The sequence below is a fragment of the Lolium perenne genome, chromosome 5 (assembly GCF_019359855.2).
Source record: "Lolium perenne isolate Kyuss_39 chromosome 5, Kyuss_2.0, whole genome shotgun sequence".
In the NCBI taxonomy this organism is placed as follows: Eukaryota; Viridiplantae; Streptophyta; class Magnoliopsida; order Poales; family Poaceae; genus Lolium; species Lolium perenne.
In genome coordinates this window covers 238,459,796-238,484,773 of record NC_067248.2, presented here as the reverse complement: position 1 = coordinate 238,484,773, position 24,978 = coordinate 238,459,796, and the positions used below count along the sequence as shown (strand labels likewise).

At 44.7% G+C, this 24,978-nt stretch overlaps 2 protein-coding genes and 1 long non-coding RNA gene across 3 annotated transcripts; all 3 read right to left on the bottom strand.

Moving 5' to 3' along the window:
• Positions 1–3,208: 3,208 nt before the first annotated feature.
• Positions 3,209–4,065, bottom strand: LOC127302375 (uncharacterized). The gene has a single exon (XM_051332820.2). It carries the CDS (start codon positions 3,972–3,974, stop codon positions 3,423–3,425), a length of 552 nt encoding a protein of 183 aa, XP_051188780.2. The 5' UTR covers positions 3,975–4,065; the 3' UTR covers positions 3,209–3,422.
• An 11,792-nt stretch (positions 4,066–15,857) lies between these two features.
• LOC139831115 (uncharacterized) lies at positions 15,858–16,955 on the bottom strand. The gene is made up of 2 exons (XR_011745695.1): positions 16,724–16,955; positions 15,858–16,645 (listed from the first exon to the last, which is right to left on the bottom strand). It is a non-coding gene; the product is annotated as an uncharacterized lncRNA (long non-coding RNA).
• Positions 16,956–18,561: 1,606 nt separating this feature from the next.
• Positions 18,562–19,113, bottom strand: LOC139831773 (uncharacterized). The gene has a single exon (XM_071821104.1). It carries the CDS (start codon positions 19,111–19,113, stop codon positions 18,562–18,564), a length of 552 nt encoding a protein of 183 aa, XP_071677205.1.
• Between the last annotated feature and the right edge of the window lie 5,865 nt (positions 19,114–24,978).

Below are 24,978 nucleotides of genomic sequence, written 5' to 3'. Positions count from 1 at the left end.
TTGGCCTCAGCAGGGCTCCCCCACACTTTCAGGTGGTTTAGAGAAGGCACTCTCCCTGTCCATAGCTCATACGATGTTTTGGGCACCGATTTGCTTGGTACTCTGTTTAGAATGTGAATAGCGGTTTTTAACGCCTCAATCCACAATCCCAATGGTAGGGTGGAATAGTTCATCATACTGCGCACCATATCCATAAGGGTACGGTTGCGCCTTTCAGCTACCCCATTCTGCTGAGGTTCGCCCGGCATCGAGTACTGGGCGACTAGTACAGTCTCATGTAGAAACCTTGCAAAAGGTCCAGGGACTTGACCATATGGAGTATGTCGACCGTAGTACTCCCCTCGACGATCAGACCTGACTATCTTTATTCTTTTATCATGTTGATTTTCAACTTCAGCTTTGAATATTTTGAATTTATCCAATGCTTCTGTTTTTCTTTTATTGGATAAATATAACCATATCGGCAGTAATCACCCGTGAATGTTATGAACGAATCATAGCCATCCACACTTTTCATAGGAAATGGTCCACATATATCGGTGTGAATTATTTCTAGTGTTGTTGTGCTTCGATTTGCACCCTTTTTAATTTGCTTTACAAATTTTTCTTTAATGCAATCGATGCACTGTTCTATGTCTGAGAATTCTAATGGAGGAAGAATATCATTTTTAACGAGTCTTTCTATTCCCCCCCTCGAAATATGGCCTAAGCGACAATGCCATAATTTCGATGATTCATCCGTTCTTTTTCTTTTCTTTTGTTCTTTTTCCGACGCGGATATTTTCTCATTCACTTTACACACAGACAATACTTTTTCACGCAAGGACAACAAATAAAACTCATCATGGAGTAAAACAACCCCACATAAGCATTATTACACTATTACACCATATGGAACACTTGCCATGTCCTCCCTGTCCATGTGTACTTTTCTGTCACCAGTTGCTTCAGCAGCTGGGTCGCACATATCTTTGAAGAACCAGTGAACTGGCTCTTTATTCTTTCAAGATACTCCCCTTTTCGAAGCACACTCTGCGATTGAGCCCACAATAGCGTTCTCAATTGTATTCTTTATAAATGGCACTTAGCCACTTTTTATACTGCCATGCAGCATCATCTTTCTTGTCATTTCTGACTAGATCTTTTGGTCTGACCGGCTGTGGAAACCCAGTCCACCTCAGCACAAATCGACCTTCTTTTCTCCATTCAGTGTAGTTGTCACCTCTGAGGGTTGGAACATGCTTGATGCAGCTCATCAAGTAGTACCCTCCTTTAAACCACAATGAAATGAGATCATAACAACAATTGCATGCAATAATCCAACGTTGGTCAAAATTAGAACATACATCTATTTGTGCAATTATATCTATATCACCGTTGGGCAGAAATAGAGATAGGTGCACCTCTTATTGCAAAAAATCACGATCATGTCATTAATAACGTTGGTCAAAAAATAACACAACCATAATTGTCACAATAAACACTTTAATCATTTCTTTAAAATTTTGATTATCACTTTTTCATTAAAATGCATCTTTAACTATTTGCAGCGGAAACTTTGAATTCATTAAACTTTAAAACTTTCAGGAGCATCTCTCTTACTTTTTAATTTCCCAAAACAAATATCTCGTTGGTTCAATTTGCTCGGAAAAACTTGACAAAAATGCTTCTTTTACTATTGCAGCGAAAACTTTTACTATTAACTTTTGAACTTTCCAGAGGCATATCTTTCACTTTTAATTCCTAAACAAATATCACGTTGGTTCTATTTGTTCAGAAAAAAAAAACTTTGACAAAATTAGGCCAAAATTGACCCAAAACTGCCTAAAATGCCTCTGTAAATAATTAACAGAAAACTGCTTAAAAAAACACAAAATTGTCCGCATGCCATAAACCCGGCCCATGGCCTGCCCAGCATGGGCATTGCTTTTCTTTCGCCGCTCGGGGCGTTACTGGGTGGCCCACGCGGCCCGCACACGCGGCCTGGACACGGCGCCCCCGCGGCCCAGCCAGCGGCCTGGCCAGCGGCCTCTACGCGGCCTGCCACCGCGGCCCGAATGCGGCCTTCAGCCCGTGTCGCCCACGCTGTAGGGTTTCGATCCTGGCCGTCGGATCCATCCGACGGTCAGCCTTCACTTCCGGGCCGGTATAAAAGGGGCCGAAACGGCCTGAACCCGAAACCCTAGCTCACTTTTTCCCCCAAGCCTCTCTGTAACTCTCTGTGGTGGCGGCGGCGGAGAGACTTCTCCTCCCGCGCGCTCACGCCGCCTGGCGGCTCACCGGCGACGGTGGGGCTCACCCCCCACTCGCCCTTTCTTTCTGTGGCGGCTGGGAGACGGCGGCAGCAGCTCGCGCGCGCGCCTAGCCAGCTTGTCACGTGCGGCGGGCGGAGCAGCCTGCCCCTCCTCCCACTGTTCTTTCCTCTCTCCACCGAAAACCCGAGAGCCTAGCTCTCTGGCGGACGGCGCCGCCCAGCCCTTGGCCGGCGACGAGCACCCCGTCCCCCTCTCCGCTTTGCTTCTCTTCCACCAGAACCCCTGCGGCCTGTAACGAGACGGTGGTAGTGGCACCCCCCATGGCCCTCTTGTCGGCGCGTGCGTCCACCCGAGCGTGGGCGCACCGCCGGCAAGCGGCTCATGTGGCGGCGTCCTTTGCCGGCAGCAGCAGCCACAGCGGCTGCATCCGGTAGCTTTGCCGGCGAGCCCGAGGGCGTCGGCCGGTAACTTCTCTTTTTCCGTTTTCAATCTAGGGTTTCTTTGCGGTGGGGATCTAGGGTTAGGGTATCTGTTCATCTAATCTACCCGGAAACACAAGATCTACAACCTAGAACCTGGCTCTGATACCAATGTTTATATTGCTGGGATCATATAGGCTAGATCATTGCCGGGTAGGAGAGGAACTGTGAGCATTTACCTTGTCACTTGGAGGAGGACGAACCCGTCGACGTTGACGTGGTGACGGCGGCGGATCCGTGAGGGAGTGGTGGCGGCGGAGCATCCCGTCGGCACTGCGCAAACCCTAATCGGTGGGTCTGTAAGTGGGGCGAGTGGCATCTCCAGATCACCTCGTGCTGAGTGCCACCGACCACCACCTCTCTTTATTCCGCAGGCGACAGGGGCCCACCAACCAGATGCGGTTGGGCGCCCCCGATCAGGGCGCGGTCAAGGGTTACGTCGAGCCGTTGGACTCGAACGGGTGGAGATCATCCTAACAATTTTATCTCATGTAATTCCTGATGTAACATTGTTATCAGTTAAACAAAAATGCCAGGTGGCATTCCTTCAAAAATATGCAGCGGAGTGCCCCCATGGCCCACCTAGCTAGGCCTATTCCTACAAAATATCATCTAACTTGTGGGCGTGCTAACAAAAAGGACCACCTAGGCCGTGCAAGGATATGGTACATCCATGCAAGACCACTAATTAAAAGTCATGGTTCATCTGCTGCCGGAACCTCTTGATGAAGATGTCGGCAGCCCGGTCAATGTCCTGCTCCACGTTGAACTCCAACCCCTCTACCTCTTTGCTGCTCCTGATTGCCTCCATCACTGAAGGTTCATCGTTGCCAGCATCGCAAGCATCGAGTAACAGATCTACATCATCAGTGTAGCAGCAGTTCTCGTCCATGTCATCGTTGAAGAGCGGATGCATGAATGTCCAGTCAGGGAAGCCACCATGACCATCCTCTTGATCGAACATGGCCAACTGATGAGAGAAATTAGCGGCCATGTCACCACCATGGACGATGGCCTGTCTACTCTCAACCTTGCGCATTGCAACAGCCTTGTGGCAACTCCCTCTCTCCCGGTCGGCCACAATGAGCGTGTGGATCTTGTTGGAGATCATGGCGACCGCGGCCATCCTGCGTCGTTGGAGCGTGGCGAGGACGAGGAACCTGTCCGCGAGCAAGCTAGTCTTGCTCTTGCACATCGAAGTTGCCTTCTTCAGGAGCATGGGGGTCTTTCCCATCTTCATGTTTGTTGCTGAGAGATGGAGGTGGCCAAGCAGTTGGCTCAGGTTTGAAACGGGGTAGTTCACTGCGATGAGAGAAGCTTGTTTTGGTTTCTGAGGCATGGAACTTGTCCTGAGGCTCCAAGAGTGTACTTATAGTCAGAAGCTGAGCGTGGAATTAAACGCGCAACCACCTTTGCTCATGGCATGTCGTGATGAAACTTTTGGTCCCTCGCAAAGCATGTGAATGCAGCATTGGAGAAAAACAAATGGCATGTGTTCTGAGCACTAAAAGAAAGAAATACATGAGTAGGTCAGAAAAGGCTCCTACCACAGGGAGGTGATTGGCTCTTTGGATACAAAATTGCCACTATCTAAAGCTGATGATAGCTTAACAAAATTATTTTTGTTGAAAGCTAGCTTTGGGACCAAACCGAGCAGCTTTTTTTGGCGGTCTCCGGCCGTGTGATTCATGCCCGAAAAACCATAGCGCGTGTCTGTTCTTTCTCCGCTGCTTTGTGTTGCCGTGGGATCTGCTTAGCTTTGCTTCTATGTGCGCTTTGCTGCTTGCTCGTCAACACGCAGAAAGGAGAAGCGATCTCCGTGGTAGATCGGTGGGTTTCTCCATTATTTTTCATGTTCTCATAAATCACAACACCATCATGGAGCTGGAGTTGGAGACGTTGTCACATGGAGTATTTAACCTTGCACTGCACGTAGTTCCCGTGCGCTCACTGTGGTAACGACGCATCAAGTCATTGCACGGTATCTGGACCATCTGAATGTGGTGATTCGTCCTGGATCCACTATAAGTCACTTGAGATTTACTTGCCCAATTAATTGTTCGTCGTTGAGCTTGGATGGAAACTGCAAGGGAAAATACATTTCTTCATAATAGTTGTCTTATTTTTTTAAGTTAGCCCTGACCGAAGCGCAAAGTTTTGTACACCTCTGGACTCTGGTACATTATTTTACAGCTCTGACTCGTTAATTTTATCTAGAATTAACCTTCTATTACTTGGATGTGGGAGATAAACTATAAAAGAACTTGTAGCAATCATTCTTTCTTTTTACAAGAACAAGTCCTTGGATCACCTAGCGATGACTACAAGCAATTGAACGAGATGAAGGCGCGCCATCATCATCGCTCCTCTTTTATTGGAGCCAAGCAAAATTTATCGTAATAGAGCTTGTTGTGATAGACAATCGGGATACCATATTGTGTTAAGTCCCCAAAGAACCAGCAAACGAGGTGACGAGAAGCGTAGATGGAACACCAACCAAATCCGGTGAGATCCGCTCGAAAGAACCTCCACACACCCAGTGGCGACGCTAGATTAGGAGGATTTTATTCCATCTTCAGAGACTGGTCACCGTCACACCTTCGTCGATAGGACACAAACCATAAGTATACTAAGGAAAACATCAAAAAATGAGCCCCCTCCATGGCTCTAAGGCCACATGAGGCGAGGGAGATCAGGGGCGCCACGGATGGGAGGCAGGAAGCCTAATCGCCCAAGTCTCCCTCGCATGAAGGGGTACATCTGATAAGACTTTCTCGCTCAATGTCCTTGGCTACAAGGACGAATAAACAATATGATCGGGGTTGCTTTATCTTAATTTAGCATTATAACTTGGCTAAATTTCCTACTTTGATAGCATCTCTGAACGGTAGGTCTCCTCTCGACCGTTTTTCTGATTAAAAAAGTTGGTAAAGATATAATGTCTTAGATAATTGTATCTACCATGTGCCCGACAAATATACTCGGGAAGTATGAGCCTATAAGGACAATGGGTACAAAACTCGATTCCAACAGTGGATATATGGATCTGAAATCTGCAGGTCTTAGATCTTTGACAAAATTGTTCATCAGAAAAGGACTAAAACAACGGAAATTCTCTTTGGAGCTCGAGCTACATAGCTTAGTATTTTTCAAAATTGGAAAACACAATTTTAGAATTTCAAAAATTTCTGCAAAAACAATTATAAATATACACAATCATGTACTCTATCAACGCACAAAATCTGAAGCGAAATGACTTACATTATGGGCTTAACAAAAATACGAAATATAAAAGAATATTGAGAATTTAATTTTTGCACTTTCACTACTTTAGATGTCATATTTTGGTATTTTTATGCAGCCCAAAATAAAGGGTATTTTGAGTTGACACTTTTTCAAGTTGATAGAGTACATTTATTTTCTACAGCTAGATTTTTTGGTCGATTTTTTTTGGAACTTCAAAATGTCAATTTTGAATGGTTCAAAAAGCGGGCTATGTGTAGCTCGAGCTCCAAAAATCAGCGTTCGGTAAAAGATCATTTGTGTGCTCAATATCAATTCCTACCCGTATTGATTTTCGAAAAAATCTAATTTGTGGGTGCCTCAACAAAAAAGACAACACGTCCCTGGCCGTTGCAAGGATTCGACACATGCATGTGGAAAAAAAGACCCACTAAAAGCTCTTGCTCAACTGCTGCGGGAACCTCCTGATGAATATATCGGCAGCCTGGTCAATCTCCTCCTCCATGTTGAACTCCAACCCCTCTATCTCTCGGTTGATCCTGATTACATCCATGACCGATGGCTCGTCGTCATCATGGCACGCATTGAGTAGCACATCACCATCGTCTTCGTCATCGCACTCCTGGATATAGCAATATTCATCGTTACTGAATATGGGGTGCAGTGTCCAGTCATGGCAACCACCATGACCACTTTCCTGGTCGAACAGAGCCAATTGATGCGAGAGATCGGCGGCCATGTCCACACCATGGACGACGGCCTGTCTATTCTCAACCTTGCGCATCACGAGATTCCCCTGGCAGTCTACTCTTTGCCGGTCGGCTACAACAAAGGTGTGGATCTTGTGAGAAATGGCGGCAACAGCGGCCATCCTACGGCTCTGGAGGGAGGCGAGCAGGAGGAGCCTGGCCGCGAACACGCCGGTTTGCTCTTGCACATCACAACGGCCTTCTTTATGAGCATGGGGGCCTTGGCGATCATCATCTTTGTTGCTGAGAGGGAGCTGTGATGCCTAAGGCCTGAAAAGGGGTAGCTAGGTCACTGAGATGATGTGATGAGAGAAGCTGGTTTTGGTTTCCGAGGCATGGAACTTGTCGAGAGCATCAAATGTACTTTAGTCAGAAACTGAGCTTGCAATTGACAGTGAAGAACCTTTGCTCATGTCATGTCGTGATCAAGCTTTTAGTAACTAGCGTAATAAAGCATGCGAAAGCAGAATTGCAGAAAAGAATTGGCATGTGGAAATAAGTAAGTTCTAAAATAAAGGCACTTGCCATGGGGAAGCGATTGGCTCTTTGACGCCCCGAATTGACACTGTCTAAAGCTGAGGATGACTAAATAAAATGCGTTGCTCGAAAGGTAGCTAGCAACTAGACTGGGCAGCTTTCCTTGGCGGTCTCCCGCCTTGTGACTCATGCCCAAAATACCAGAAGTTGCTGCTAGCGCGTCCTGGATTAGCGCTTTGCTGCTAGATCGATCGTCACCATTTTGTAAAGCTGAAGAGATCTCCTTGATAGATCGATGTAAGTATTATTATTTTTCATATTGTGGGCAGAGGTGAGGGCCTAACCTGAGGTAGAAGGAGGCTGCAGGGAGGAACTCTCTCAGCTTAGGGTTACAGAGATAGAAGCACCTTATATAGGTCAGGACTGGGCTGGGCCAGATGTGCCACAACAGAGAACAAGAAGACAGCCCAACAGATACACCAACAGTTATCCAACACTCCCCCTCAAGATGGGTGATAAATGTCAATCATCCCCATCTTGGCACATGCAAGATTACACTCCTTTGATCCTAGTCCTTTTGTTAAACAGTCTACCACTTGTTGTTCTGATCTCACATAAGCCAATGAGATAATCCCTGCATCAATCTTTTCTTTAATAAAGAATCTGTCTATCTCCACATGTTTAGTTCGCTCATGCTGGACAGGGTTGTTTGCTATGTTTATGGCAGACATATTATCACACCACACTTTCAAGTTTCCTTGCCTTAAATTTTTTAGCTCTCTTAGAAGGTTTCGTACCCACAATATTTCACCCAGGCCCTGTGACATAGCTCTGTACTCTGCTTCGGCTGTTGATTTCAAGACAACAGATTGTTTCTTAGTTCTTCATGACACCAAATTTCCTCCAACAAAAACACAATACCCTGAGGTTGATCTTCGATCATCTAAGCAGCTAGCCCAATCTGCATCACAATATCCATCTACATTTAGGTGTCCATTACTTTTAAACCACAATCCTTTTCCCGGAGTGCCCTTCAAGTATCTCAGGATTCTTTGAGCTGCTTCCAAGTGTCCATCCCTCGGATCATGCATCTAGCGACTTACTACACTCACTGCAAATGATATGTCTGGTCTTGTGTGGCATAAGTATATTAGTCTTCCAACAAGTCTTTGATATTTCTCCTTGTCTATGGGTTCTCCAGACTCTGCTGTGATTTTATTATTTTGGTCGATAGGGCTTGAAGCCACTCGGCACCCCAGCATGCCCATATCATCTAAGAGATCCAATGTATACTTTCTTTGAGATAGTGATATCCCCTTTGACGATCGTACAACTTCTATTCCAAGGAAGTATTTAAGTTTTCCCAAATCTTTCACCTCAAAGGCTTGACTCAAGCATCCTTTCAGTTTTGCGATTTCAACATCATCATCTCCCGTGATAATAATATCATCAACATACACAACAAGGATAGTGATTTTCTGCTCAGAATGTCTGTAAAATAAGGTATGGTCTCCATTGCATTGACCATACCCCATGCCACACACCACTTGTCTAAACCTATCAAACCAGGCCCGTGGAGATTGTTTGAGACCATATAGAGATTTCTTTAGTCTACATACCTTCCCTTTAGTTTGAGGTCTGACAAATCCTGGTGGCATCTCCATATACACCTCCTCTTGAAGATCACCATGTAGAAATGCATTTTTGACATCAAGTTGATGCAAGGCCATCCGAAATTTGCTGCACAAGAGATCAATATTCTGACAGTGCTCATTTTTGCCACTGGTGCAAACGTCTCATCATAGTCAATGCCATAAGTCTGACTATATCCTCTTGCCACAAGTCTTGCCTTATATCTCTCCACTTTTCCTTCTGCATTTTGTTTTACAGAATAGATCCACTTACAGCCTACTGTATTCTTTCCTTTATGGAGATCTGTCAACTCCCATGTTTTATTTTTCTTCAAGGCCTCTAATTCTTCCACCATAGCATTGCACCATCTCGGGTCCAACCTGGCTGCCTTCCAATCCTTAGGAACAAATATAGTTTGCAGTGAAGCAACAAAAGCCCGAAAAGAGGGTGACAAAGCCTCGTAAGAAATATAATTTCCTACGTCATAGTCATCATAACTCAGCCGCTTTGGGGGCCCAACTTTCCTTACCCCTTTCCTTATTGAAATTGGCAAGTCTAGGCTATTATTAGACTCAGTCTGAGATTGATTCTCTCCAGCAGAATCTACACTTGTGATTCCTTGATTTTCAGGTCCAATGGGTTGCTCCCCCTGCCCCTGGTCTTGTAGCTCCTCCAATGCATCTAGCTACTTGTTCCCTTTGTACTTGTCTTCTAGAGTACACAAGTGGATTCTGCAGCCATCTTTGTGGTGGTATGGGTATAGGTGGTGTAGGTGTACCAAGAATTGCAGGAATCTCCGCAACAATAGGAAATTGTTGATGTTGCTATTGGTCACCACCTTGCTGCTCCTGATCTCACCACCTTGCTGCTGCTCCCCCTCTTGAGCATCACCAAGATGGTCAAGCCCCTGGAACAAGCCACTAAGATCACTCTCACCGTCATAAAATGGTTCTGTCTCGCGAAACGTAACATCCATGCTTACAAATGTCCTTCTGTCAGTGGGACTCCAACACTTGTAACCCTTCTGTCTGGAGGAATAGCCAATAAAGATACATTTGATAGCCCGATGATCTAGCTTACCAACCGATGATCTGTGATTCCTTACAAAACATGTACAGCCAAAGAGTTTGGGTGGTACAATGAAGTCATTGTTATTTAGAAGGAGTTGGCAAGGAGACTGCATACCTAGAATCTTTGAAGGCATTCTGTTGATCAAATACGTAGCAGTCATAACTGCCTCACTCCATAAGAATTTGGGAACATTCATGGTAAACATAAGAGATCGAGCAACTTCAAGAATGTGCCTATTCTTCCGCTCAGCAACTCCATTCTGGGGAGGAGTGTCAGGACATGAAGTCTGGTGCAGTATACCCAAGGTTTAAAATAGCGTGCTAAATGAAATAGCGTTGGCCTCCATCAAACGCTATGGACGCTATACCGTGCTAATTTCGTGCTATATTTCAAATAGCGTTTTGAAAAAATATTAAATATAGTCTAAAACTAAAGCATTTCGCTAAAAAGGTTGGATATTTAGTCCAAAAAATGACTGAATCATACATACATAACCACATACAACAAATAGATCTCTAATTTTTTAGAAGGCTAACATCAGTATTCCACAAGGCAACAACATAATATAAATTCTTTATAAGAATCATCAGCATTAGCGATATTAAGTTCTAATCTAGAAAAGGAACCAACATATTGTAGTTCATCACCACGAAAAAGTGAAAGCAACTTAGATTGAAAAAATAGCGCGCTAACGCTATGAAGTTTTAACACGATATATCATGCTATTTCACAAATAGCGACGTAGCAAGCAAAATTACTAAAATTTAGCGTAGACCCTCCAAATATGCTATTGCGTGGTATTAGCGGAGAAATAACGCGCTATTTTAAACCTTGAGTATACCTTGCGAAGATAAGAAATCAGCAAAAGGTTTGTTGATATATTCAGTACCATTATCAGTTCTGATCACTTGCACCTGAACATTGAATTGGTTTTTCACATAGGCACAAAAACTCTGAAAACAAGTGAACACTTCATCTTTGTGACGCATAAGATAAATCCATGTCATTCTGGAATAGCAGTCAATAAAAGTCACAAAGTACTTCATTCCACTTACTAACACAACAGGACACGTCCATACATCAGAGTGCACTAACACAAATGGGGATACACTTCTGATCCCTCTACTAACATAAGAGGTTCTCGTATGCTTAGCATATTCGCAGGCATCACAACATAATTTGGTTTTGTCCACTCCATTCATTACATCAGGAAAAACTCGAAACATTTTATCAAACGCCATGTGGCCCATTCGACAATGATGAACAAGTGCCATACTCTCCTTTCCTCCAACAATCGCAGCAAACACGGAACTAGCATCATGCCCCATCTTGTCACGATCTATGTGCCAAAGACCTCTATGCCTGGTTGCAGTCCCAATCTTCTTGCTGCTCTCCCTTTCCTAAATTAAACACATATATCTATCAACTATTATACGGTAGTCCTGCTGATCAATCAGGGCACTTAGAGATAGCAGATTTACTGGAAAAGCAGGAACATGTAGAACTGATGACAATTTTATGTTGGGTGTACATTGCACCGACCCTTCCCCTTTTATAGATTGTGTTGTGCCATCTGCTGTTTGGATAGTGCCTCTATGTGTGGGAGGATACTGAGTATAAGAGTCGAACTCACTAATATTCCCAGTAACATGTTTGGATGCTCCAGAATCAAGAATCCAATCTGAATTAGCATTATAAGTGGCTATAGAAACTCGATCAATGTTACCTTCATCTTTGTACACATAGTGAGCAAAGTTCCCAAAGGTTTCTTCATTTTGTCCTCCTTGCTTTGATTGTCCCTGAGAGGTACTGGTAGTTGGCTCTGAAGTTGCTGCCATATGTGCCTTGGGTGATATAGTGTGCTGCTGTCCACCACCCCTGCCATACTGTTGTCCATATGCCTGTCCACCACCTCTGCCATACTAATGTCCATATGGCTGTCCACCACCTCTGCCATACTGCTGTCCACCGCATCTTCCATACTGCTGTCCATATGGTTGTCCACCACCTCTGCCATCACCTCTTCCTCTGTAGCTTCCTCTGCCATGTGTGTATCCTCCTCTCCCCCTACTGGGTGTAGCAAAGGAGGTACACTGATGCTTCAAGTGTCCCTTCTGTCCACAAGTATAGCAGTCTCTCATCTCTTGTCTCTCGGTAGTGTAGAAGGCCGGATGAGGGACAAAATTGCTTCCCTTTGTCATATTCAGACGCACTTCCTCTCTGGACATAGCTGCAATGGCCTCTTTGAGAGAAGGGGTAGTGGTTTGATGCAGTAAAGCAGCCCTTCTCCCCTCAAAATCTTGATTAAGGTCTTTCAAGAACTTCATGACTCGCCGACGTTCAATCCAGCTTGCAGCAGCACTCACACATTCCCCATGGGCAAGTTCCAGAGGATCAACATGATCTAAATCTCCCCAAAGATGCTGCAACTCAGCCACATATGCCATCACAATTTTGTTTCCTTATTGCAAGTCATGCACTTTATCCTCAATCTCAGCAATCAACATAATGTTCCCCTTTCCAGAATATAGATTTGATAGGGTGTCCCATACCTCTGAAGCTTTTGTGAGTGCCTCTACAGAAGCAGCAATGTTAGGAACCAAAGAGTTAAGCAACCATGCCACAATCAGAGAATTTATGGCATTCCACTGTTTCCATTCCGGGCTGGCCTTGTCTGCTGGTTCTGCAGCTTCACCACTCACACGTTCATCCAACCCTTTCGAGTTCAAAATCAACAGCGCCCTCCTTGACCACCGGAGATAGTTGGCCACTCCTTCCAACTTGATTTCATTCGTCGGCAGCTCAAGTTTCTGACCGATGTTGGTATGGGGAACGATTGCTCCCCCTCGAGCATATCCTCCTCCTCCATCTCCTTTGGTAGTGATAAGTTCTGCCAGCTTCTCCAGAGCCTTGGCCAAATCCCCTTTGTCCCCCATGCTTGACACCAAACTAAACTCTCAGAAACACCAAAGGGCTTACCCGCAGGATACCTTCTTCATCTCCTTACTCGTCACTACCTTCTCCTCCTTGCCGCCGCAGCAGCCTGCTCCCTTCCTCTTCCTCCCAGCCACCGCAACAGCCTACTTCCTTCCTCTTCCTCTTCCTCCTAGCTGCCACAGCAGACTAGGCTTCCAGATCGGCAGTCCTTCCCGTCGTTGCCCTCACTGCCCCTTGCTCTGATACCATGTGGGCAGAGGTGAGGGCCTAACCTGAGGTAGGAGGCTACAGGGAGGAACTCTATCAGCTTAGGGTTATAGAGATAGAAGCACCTTATATAGGTCAGGACTGGGATGGGCCAGATGGGCCACAACAGAGAACAAGAAGACAGCCCAACAGATACACCAACAGTTATCCAACACATATCATCACAAGTTTATGTAGTCTGAGATTCGAGTATTTAGCCTCACAATACACGTGCTTCTCCTTCCCGAGTTCGGGTGCTCTCACTGCAGGAACCAACACATCAAGTCTCATGCATGGTGTATATTATTGTTCGGCAATATGTGGGAAGATTTATTTTTTGTTGTTGTTTCGGACGCCATTTAGTTTGTTGAATGGAATGATCTTCTAGGGAAAATATCTTTCTTAGCAAGTCTTTTTTAGTAGCTTTTTAATTCAGCGCTGAGTCGCTGACAGTTATGCACGCTTGTTTACACCTGCACTACTTTTTAGGACACAGCAACTCTCCTTTGGGTTTTATTGGATTTTGGAGGTTTGAATAAAATGAAGAGACCTAACATTTACAAAGGAAATTAAAGAAAAAGTCTATTGGCGACAGTTCACCCACCCAATCTTCTTCTTGATCAAACAGTGCCAACTGATCAGAGAAATCAATGATCTTATGGGCATGGATCGCTGGCTGTCTTCTCATGAGAGCCTTGTGGCAGTCCACCCACCCTTGTCTTCCCCAAGTTGGCTACCATCCCTGGCTCCTGGATCTTGTGCGATATCGCAGTGTAAATTCTCACATTAATGAGCTGTGCAGATAACCTAAGGCCTATGCTGTTGAAAGTTGAAACCGAACATACTGAAATATGACATCCGTTCAGATCAGCTTATCTTGTTAATACCAGTATGGAAGTTATCATGCATGAAGTTATTGTCAGTTGAGTTGCGATATCAGTTAAATATCCAAATTTGTTTTCACGGTGAGTGATGCACCACCACCATCATGGGCTATGTCCAGAATGAACAACATGGCTACAGAACACCACCACTTGAGCATCATTCCTTCGAAAAAAAAACTCTGCATGACTAGGACGCGATGTTATGAAACCGTGGCCTACCGAAGAAAAAAAAATAGTAAAATACTATGCTCTGAAAATACATTTCAAGGTAAACGTCGGTTCTGCCATCAAAAAGCCAGTTCACATAAGAGGCCCCAACGCCACGCACCCAGTCTCGCAGTATTACTGACCACAGCACAGCTGTTGTCTTCGTTCACCCCTTACCCTGAAGAAGCCATCCCTGTCACGAGGACGGAGATGGAGTTGAAGGATGCTGCCTGGTCAGCAGCAGCAGATTGCCATAATTTCCAAGTTCTGCCTGTGCTACCAGGACGCGGCTTGCCTGCGGCATTCCCATGCGACCATCCTTGCGACCGAGCCCCTCTTCAAGCATCGCACGGTTATCCGTGCTGTGGCCCCGCTTCGCTCGTTTTCTCGTGAAAAGAAAAATAAGAATACAACAATATACCGTATCCGTGTCTCTGTATCCTCCCTGCCCATCTTGCATCGCAAATTTTCTCCCAGTCCAGGGGAAAGACGAAGGCAGGGCCACGGCGTAGGTCTGTAGCCCCGAGGCTGCAAGTACCAGGTCGGCGTCATACAGAATCTACATCGATGGCGAAACGCAACACGAACTTGATGGCGAAGTTGCCACGAACGGCTGCGGACGTGACCGTGGATGGCAGCAAGGTCATGGAATCGGTGGCCACGACCTTGGCGATGCCAGCGCAGATGCAGAGATCAATGGCCGCGGCTGGTCAAATCCAACACATCTGCATGATGTTGGAGATCCTTGTCTCGCAAACTCCGCCGCCTCAGTTTACTCAACTCTGGCTATCCTGCAAAAGCTTGCCCTCGGACGCGCTCTGCTCGGCCAGCGGGCAGCGGCAGCGGCGAGCGACCACTAGCTCCATCTCACGAGGCATATGCATCCCCAGTACCAGCCGATGCCGCTGCAGCGAGGAAGCAGCCGGGTTCGCGGCGCGGCTTCGCCCTCCAGTTCCGGAACAACTCGCTGCCAGTCCGTCGGTCCGTCGTCTCCAGGTCCAGTCTGGCCTCCGCCGCTCTGCCGCCCGGCCATTTCCGTCAAATGGCAACTCCCACGCCCTCCCTCCCCACCCCACCCATCAACCCAATGTCCTTCGAGCAGTCGCAGCTCTCCAGCGGAGAAGAGAATCAAGTCGACGGGGGCGGCGGGAGGTGCAAACCGGGCGCGGCGCTCCTGCTCTCTCCGTTCTTTATGTTTGGACGTTGAATCAAGAGGACGTATCGAACGAGTAAGGGAAGGACAATGAAATACGGATTTGTTTTCGTTTTTTCTTCTCTCGGGGAATGGGAAAACTGCGAAGCCGTACGATCCTAAACCAACGAAAAGTCGCACAGATGGTCGCATAGTGATGCCGCAGGCAAGCCGCGTCCGTGCTACCAGGGCTGCAGGGTCAGCATGCCGCCAATAATCTGCACTACATTCTGCGCCAACAAATGCAGGACAACCGATACATAAGGCATATATCCACAGCAACGTTAATTTGGGTCTGATGTACCCATCTCCTATAGTGGTAACAACAACCGAATTATGCATATTTATTTATTGCCATAAATAACTATATCAAATGTTATGTGTTAAGAAGATAAGCCGTTAAAAGTTTCAAATGTTAGCCAACTCATCAAACAATCCAGATTTTAGGAAACTCGTCCAAGCCTTCACACTCACAGCACCTCGAAGAAAGCAAAATACCACTGAAACCCGCTCTGATTAAGTCACCAGCAGTTTATACAGTATGAGCAAATAGCAATTAGGCAGGTGCAATTCATTCATCATTCTACAATCAAACTAAGGTTCAAGACAATCAGATCTGAACTAAATAGGAATTCAACAAACACACACACACACAAAAAAAAGGGAAATCATGGAAAATAAAAAGAAATCTGATGTCAACATCTAATTAAAACAGATTAACCGAACCAAAAAAAAAACTAATTAAAAGAAAGAAGTCAGATCGACTTAATGTAACACCGGAATGTAACACCTGACACGTGCGAAGGAAAAATAGCACCAGTCGAAGTTTGTTCTGTTAATATGAAGAAAAAAAAACTTTGGGAGTTTAGTCTCCCAATTTGTTTATGACGCATGCACTAAACATTGTGTTCACCATTGGGCAAACTGTGACAACAGATCCGAAGTTAAATCATCTCAGCATCATATTAAAAATCAACATTTCAAACGGCAAATATTAGTGTACTGGCTTGTAATATTAACAGTCTTGGCTACACTACAACTGGTCCAAATAGAGGCTATAAGAAGCACAACAGGGACTTATGTGGTAGAAAAGTAGAAACATTCTACAAATGGACGAGCTACGCTCTGTCAGTTACAGATGTGACCAGCAGTAGCGACTTAGCTCTCTTATCCAAGCCCATAGGACGAGGTATGACTGCTAGGCTATTCCTGTCAAAACTGAATTCAAGGATACTAGCCGAGCAACATGTAAAGGGGATCCCAACAAACTTGCCTATTATCAATAACGGAGGACGCAAGATCGTTAGAAGATTAGGAACCACGGATGGAAGAGGTGTTGAGATGAGATTACCCCATAGGCCGGTCTCCGACGAAGCGATCACTCGTTGTTTGGCGGCGCTTACCACGACCGCCTAGAAGTGATATATGGGGAAATCTCATCTCAACACCGCTTCAACCCAGAGATGTGTGGAGCACCAGTTCGAAAACCATGGCTGCATCGCACGTACAGGGAGCGGTGGTGGCCGGCGTGAAGGATCTGGGAGAGTTGGTCGTCGTGGCGGCTGCGCATCTCTAAGCCTATCTCACAGCTCGCTAGGTCATATGGTGGAGTTGTAATCAGCGACAATATATAGTGCAGAGGGTCGGCCCAAAGTTATGTAATTGCAAGCGCTAATGAAGCCTAACACTATTCTTAAGAGAAGCCCAAAACGTCTTTCTAAGAGAAAGCCCACGCTAGCTTGGAATTCCTGATAATGATAACTAAGAAAAAAAATCAAATTGTGCTCAAAAAAAAAATCAAATGTTTGCTCAATTTTTCTTATTCTTCCCTGAAAAAATGTATTTGTAGTAATCCGTCTCAAGGAAAAAGTGATTTCCTTTGCATTCCAGAAAATGTAACTAAAATTTTCCAGCATAGACTTATGGTCACGATAATTAACCGCTAGTACATACAGACGTATAGATACAATACCACTGCCTAAAAATTTATAATGGTTCCCAATGATGGATCAAATGTTTTATCGAATTCTAGAGACAGAAAGACATGAAGATAGGAGATAGGGGGATTGTATTGCCCACTTAAAAATGTGCTAAGTTTGGCTATGGCGGAGGTGTTAAGCCTACTGCGAGGCTTGGATGAATTCCTAGAAATATTTGGATGCTCCAGCATTTTGATCGAGTTGGACTCTCTTAAACTGGTCAAATATTGTAACGACACGATTGAAGTTTGGAATCGATATGTGGCGATCTTAGCTGAATGTTTCGTAAAAGCCGGTTAGATGATAGAGGTGTATTTCCATCATTGTCCAAGAAATTCTAATAAAGTTGTGCAGGAATTAGCGAAATTTGCTTATAACTCAAAAGAGACCCATGGTGGAATGGTGATCCTCCAGATTTTATTTTATCTCATGTAATTCCTGATGTAACGTTGTTACCATCTACATTCTGATATATGGATTGGGCGTGGTAGGGGCACCTGCTAGAGAGGTTAAGTGAGGGATCTAAGATCTTGGAAAGTTGTTTAAAAGTACTCCCTCCGTTCTAAAATAAAGTGCCTCAACTTTATTTAGATACGAATGTATCTGTAACTAAAATATGTCGTATCTAGACAAAAGTGAGACACTTAGTTTAGAGTAGGGCTAGTAGCATTAAAAAAAATTGGCTCTTGGGTGCTACAACACCGTATATGCATAAGAAAATTTAGTAATTTCAAAATATAGTCAAAAATGGATTTTTGTTGGAAATCGAAGATAATCAAGTATTGTATACAAAAATAGCAAAGAAATGATTCCCATTTACTTGAGGGAAAAACAAAATTATGAAGAATATAGCATGAATAGTACTTGTACATTGGGTGTTTCAAGTTTTTTTATCCAGGAACCAATGAAAATCATTCCATGGCAAAATAAATTTATATGAATACAATACATGATCATCTTTGATTCCAAACAAAATTTTAAAAATGTTTGGCCTTTTTTGAATTAGTGTTTTTTTCATGTGTATGGTGCCCTAGCACCCATGAGCATCGGTGTATTTTCCGGAGGTAGTGCATGTTTAAGAATGTACGCTAAATATCAATTTCTACTCATATGGATTCTCCAAAATATCATCTAACTTGTGGGCGTGCTAACAACAAAGGATAACACCTAGGCCGTGCAAGGATAAGGTACATTCATGCAAGACCACTAATTAAAAGTCATGGTTCATCTGCTGCCGGAACTTCTTGATGAAGATATCGGCAGCCTGGTCAATGTCCTGCTCCATGTTGAACTCCAACCCTTCTACCTCTTTGTTGCTCCTGATTTCCTCCATCACTGAAGTTTCATCGTTGCCAGCATCGCAAGCATCGAGTAACAGATCAACATCATGAATATAGCAGCACTTCTCGTCAATGTCATCACTGAAGAGTGGATGCACGAATGTCCAGTCAGGGCAGCCACCATGACCATCCTCTTGATCGAACATGACCAACTGATGAGCAAAATTAGCGGCCATATCATCACCATGGACGACAGCCTGTCTACTCTCAACCTTGCGCATCGCAACAGCCTTGTGGCAATTCCCTCTCTCCCGGTCGGGCACAATGAGCGTATGGATCTTGTTGGAGATCATAGCGACCGCGGCCATCCTGCGGCGTTGGAGCGTGGCGAGGACGAGCAGCCTGGCCGCGATCAAGCTAGTCTTGCTCTTGCATATCGAAGTCGCCTTCTTCACGAGCATCGGGGCCTTGCCCATCTTCATGTTTGTTGCTGAGAGATGGGAGGTGGTCAAGCAGCTGGCTCAGATTTGAAACGGGGTAGTTAACTGAGATGAGAGAAGCTGGTTTTGGTTCCTGAGGCATGGAACTTGTCCTGAGGCTCCAAGAGTGTACTTATAGTCAGAAACTGGGCGTGGAATTAAACGCGCAAGCACCTTTGCTCATATCATGTCGTGATCATACTTTTGGTCCCTCGCAAAGCATGTGAATGCAGCATTGGAGAAAAACAAATGGTATGTGGAGTGAGCACTAAAAGAAATAAATACATTAGTATGTCACAAAAGGATCCTGCCACAGGGAGCTTATTGGCTCTTTGGATACAAAATTGTCACGATCTAAAGCTGATGATAGCTTAACAAAATTATTTTTGTCGAAAGCTAGCTTGGGACTAAACCGGCCAGCTTTTCTTGGCGGTGTCAGCCATGTGTTTCATGCCCCAAATGCCATAGGGCCGGTGTGTCTGTTCTTTCTCCGCTGCTTTGTGTTGCCGTGGGATCTGCTTACCTTTGCTTCTTTATGCGCACGTGCTTGCCATGCGCTCATTGAGGCAACCACACATCAAGTTCCATGCATGATATCATGTGTATATATTGTTACCACACTTGCCCAATTGATTTGCGCCATCAAACTTGGATGGAGCAAACTACTAGGACAAATCATTTTTGTAATCATTTTTGTAATTATAATAATCGTCTTATCTTACTATTTCAATTCGCCTCTTGATTTTGGTACATTTTTCTTGTGAAATTCTTATCTAGCTACCCGTTAGCTTCATCTAGAATTGAGCTTCTATTAATTGGATGTGGAAGAAAAACTGTAAAAGAACGTGTAGCAATCATTCTTACTTTTTAGCATAATAGTGTTTGCAATTTACATGCAAAAATATGGGAATTTTTGCTAAAAGAGACAACCTGCCCCAATTCATTGACAAAAAGGACCACCTCTGAATCAAATTGGCAAAAAAGACCACCTCCTGCGTGGCGGCAGGCCCCCCAGCCGACACGTGGAGCTTGCCGTCGGGGGCTGTAGCGGCAGGGACCCGCCGCCGACCGGCGTGGCGGCACGTTAGCTCGCCCGCAGCGCCGTTAGCCGCCGTTGGGCACGGTGGGCCATGTCACCGGAGAGAGCGGCAGCAGGACTACGTGGCGCATGCCGCCACCTGCGATGGAGGCAGGTCTGAGCGGGAATCAGCCGACAGGTCCCATCACACTGACTTTGCTAATTACACAGACTTTGATGCTCCTTAAGTGCTCGGTGGAGGCTGATACGTCTCCGACGTATCGATAATTTCTTGTGTTCCATGCCACATTATTGATGTTATCTACATGTTTTATGCACACTTTATGTCATATTCGTGCATTTTCTGGAACTAACCTATTAACAAGATGCCGAAGTGCCGCTTCTGTTTTACTGCTTTTGGTTTCGTAAATCCTAGTAACGAAATATTCTCGGAATCGGACGAAATCAACGCCCAAGTTCCTATTTTCACCGGAAGCATCCAGAACACCCGGGAAGGACCAGAGGGGGGGCACTGGGCCCCCAGACCATAGGCCGGCGCGGCCCAGGCCCTGGCCGCGCCGCCCTATGGTGTCGTCGCCCCTTCGACCCTCCTGCGCCGCCTCTTCGCCTTTATAAAGCCCCTGGATCGAAAACCCTGATACGTTCGACGAAAACCACAGAAACCTTCCAGAGCCGCCGCCATCGCGAGGCCAAGATCTGGGGGACAGGAGTCTCTGTTCCGGCACGCTGCCGGAGCGGGGAAGTGCCCCCGGAAGGCTCCTCCATCGACACCGCTGCCATCTCCACCGCCATCTTCATCACCGCTGCTGCTCCCATGAGGAGGGAGTAGTTCTCCATCGAGGCTCGGGGCTGTACCGGTAGCTATGTGGTTCATCTCTCCCATGTACCTCAATACAATAATCTCATGAGCTGCTTTACATGATTGAGATTCATATGAGTTTGTATCACAATTTATCTATGTGCTACTCTAGCAAAGTTATTAAAGTAGTTCTATTCCTCCTGCACGTGTGTAAAGGTGACAGTGTGTGCACCGTGTTAGTACTTGGTTTATGCTATGATCATGATCTCTTGTAGATTGCGAAGTTAACTATTGCTATGATAATATTGATGTGATCTATTCCTCCTACATATGCATGAAGGTGACAGTGTGCATGCTATGTTAGTACTTGGTTTAGTCTTTTGATCTATCTTACACTATAAGGTTACTTAAATATGAACAAATTGTGGAGCTTGTTAACTCCGGCATTGAGGGTTCGTGTAATCCTACGCAATGCGTTCATCATCCAACAAAAGTGTAGAGTATGCATTTATCTATTCTGTTATGTGATCAATGTTGAGAGTGTCCACTAGTGAAAGTCTAATCCCTAGGCCTTGTTCCTAAATACTGCTGCGTTACTACTGCTTGTTTACTGTTTCACTGTGTTACTACTGCTGCAATACTACCACCATCAACTACACGCCAGCAAGCTATTTTCTGGTACCATTGCTACTGCTCATACTTATTCATACCACCTGTATTTCACTATCTCTTCGCCGAACTAGTGCACCTATTTGGTGTGTTGGGGACACAAGAGACTTCTTTCTTTGTGGTTGCAGGGTTGCATGAGAGGGATATCTTTGACCTCTTCCTCCCTGAGTTCGATAAACCTTGGGTGATCCACTTAAGGGAAAACTTGCTGCTGTTCTACAAACCTCTGCTCTTGGAGGCCCAACACTGTCTACAGGAAAAGGAGGGGGAAGTAGACGTCAAGCTATTTTCTGGCGCCGTTGCCGGGGAGGAAAGGTAAAAGGAAGTTTTCAAGGGTCAAGAGAGGATGATGATATACTATGATCAAGGAGAGTGAAAGCTCTAAGCTTGGGGATGCCCCGGTGGTTCATCCCTGCATATTTCAAGAAGACTCAAGCGTCTAAGCTTGGGGATGCCCAAGGCATCCCCTTCTTCATCGACAACATTATCAGGTTCCTCCCCTGAAACTATGTTTTTATTCCATCACATCTTATGTGCTTTGCTTGGAGCGTCGGTTTGTTTTTGTTTTTGTTTTGTTTGAATAAAATGGATCCTAGCATTCACTTTATGGGAGAGAGACACGCTCCGCTGTAGCATATGGACAAGTATGTCCTTGGTTTCTACTCATAGTATTCATGGCGAAGTTTCTCCTTCGTTAAATTGTTATATGGTTGGAATTGGAAAATGATACATGTAGTAATTGCTATAAATGTCTTGGGTAATGTGATACTTGGCAATTGTTGTGTTCATGATTAAGCTCTTGCATCATATGCTTTGCACCCATTAATGAAGAAATACATAGAGCATGCTAAAATTTGGTTTGCATATTTGGTTTCTCTAAGGTCTAGATAATTTCTAGTATTGAGTTTGAACAACAAGGAAGACGGTGTAGAGTCTTATAATGTTTTCAATATGTCTTTTATGTGAGTTTTGCTGCACCGGTTCATCCTTGTGTTTGTTTCAAATAAGCCTTGCTAGCCTAAACCTTGTATCGAGAGGGAATACTTCTCATGCATCCAAAATACTTGAGCCAACCACTATGCCATTTGTGTCCACCATACCTACCTACTACATGGTATTTTCCGCCATTCCAAAGTAAATTGCTTGAGTGCTACCTTTAAAATTCCATCATTCACCTTTGCAATATATAGCTCATGGGACAAATAGCTTAAAAACTATTGTGGTATTGAATATGTAATTATGCACTTTATCTCTTATTAAGTTGCTTGTTGTGCGATAACCATGTTCACTGGGGACGCCATCAACTATTCATTGTTGAATTTCATGTGAGTTGCTATGCATGTCCGTCTTGTCTGAAGTAAGAGAGATCTACCACCTTATGGTTAAGCATGCATATTGTTAGAGAAGAACATTGGGCCGCTAACTAAAGCCATGATCCATGGTGGAAGTTTCAGTTTTGGGCATATATCCTCAATCTCAAATGAGAAAATTATTAATTGTTGTTACATGCTTATGCATAAAAGAGGAGTCCATTATCTGTTGTCTATGTTGTCCCGGTATGGATGTCTAAGTTGAAGAATAATCAATAGCGAGAAATCCAATGCGAGCTTTCTCCTTAGACCTTTGTACAGGCGGCATAGAGGTACCCCTTTGTGACACTTGGTAAAAACATGTGCATTGTGATGATCCGGTAGTCCAAGCTAATTAGGACAAGGTGCGGGCACTATTAGTACACTATGCATGAGGCTTGCAACTTGTAAGATATAATTTACATGATGCATATGCTTTATTACTACCGTTGACAAAATTGTTTCATGTTTTCAAAATCAAAGCTCTAGCACAAATATAGTAATCGATGCTTTTCCTCTATGGAGGACCATTCTTTTACTTTCAATGTTGAGTCAGTTCACCTATTTCTCTCCACCTCAAGAAGCAAACACTTGTGTGAACTGTGCATTGATTCCTACATATTTGCATATTGCACTTGTTATATTACTCTATGTTGACAATATCCATGAGATATACATGTTACAAGTTGAAAGCAACCGCTGAAACTTAATCTTCCTTTGAGTTGCTTCAATACCTTTACTTTGAATTATTGCTTTATGAGTTAACTCTTATGCAAGACTTATTGATGCTTGTCTTTAAGTACTATTCATGAAAAGTCTTTGCTTTATGATTCACTTGTTTACTCATGTCATTACCATTGTCTTGGATTGCTGCATTCATTACATATGCTTTACAAATAGTATGATCAAGGTTATGATGGCATGTCACTCCAGAAATTATCTGTGTTATCGTTTTACCTGCTCGGGACGAGCAGAACTAAGCTTGGGGATGCTGATACGTCTCCGACGTATCGATAATTTCTTGTGTTCCATGCCACATTATTGATGTTATCTACATGTTTTATGCACACTTTATGTCATATTCGTGCATTTTCTGGAACTAACCTATTAACAAGATGCCGAAGTGCCGGTTCTGTTTTCTGCTGTTTTTGGTTTCAGAAATCCTAGTAACGAAATATTCTCGGAATCGGACGAAATCAACGCCCAAGTTCCTATTTTCACCGGAAGCATCCAGAACACCCGGGAAGGACCAGAGGGGGGGCACTGGGCCCCCAGACCATAGGCCGGTGCGGCCCAGGCCCTGGCCACGCCGCCCTATGGTGTCGTCGCCCCTTCGACCCTCCTGCGCCGCCTCTTCGCCTATATAAAGCCCCTGGATCGAAAACCCTGATACGTTCAACGAAAACCACAGAAACCTTCCAGAGCCGCCGCCATCGCGAGGCCAAGATCTGGGGGACAGGAGTCTCTGTTCCGGCACGCTGCCGGAGCGGGGAAGTGCCCCCGGAAGGCTCCTCCATCGACACCGCTACCATCTCCACCGCCATCTTCATCACCGCTGCTGCTCCCATGAGGAGGGAGTAGTTCTCCATCGAGGCTCGGGGCTGTACCGGTAGCTATGTGGTTCATCTCTCCCATGTACCTCAATACAATAATCTCATGAGCTGCTTTACATGATTGAGATTCATATGAGTTTGTATCACAATTTATCTATGTGCTACTCTAGCAAAGTTATTAAAGTAGTTCTATTCCTCCTGCACGTGTGTAAAGGTGACAGTGTGTGCACCGTGTTAGTACTTGGTTTATGCTATGATCATGATCTCTTGTAGATTGCGAAGTTAACTATTGCTATGATAATATTGATGTGATCTATTCCTCCTACATATGCATGAAGGTGACAGTGTGCATGCTATGTTAGTACTTGGTTTAGTCTTTTGATCTATCTTACACTATAAGGTTACTTAAATATGAACAAATTGTGGAGCTTGTTAACTCCGGCATTGAGGGTTCGTGTA

Coding starts and splice junctions, on each gene's coding strand:
- LOC127302375 (XM_051332820.2), bottom strand. CDS start 3,974: ATGAAGATGGGAAAGACCCCCATGCTCCTGAAGAAGGCAACTTCGATG.
- LOC139831773 (XM_071821104.1), bottom strand. CDS start 19,113: ATGAAGATGGGCAAGGCCCCGATGCTCGTGAAGAAGGCGACTTCGATA.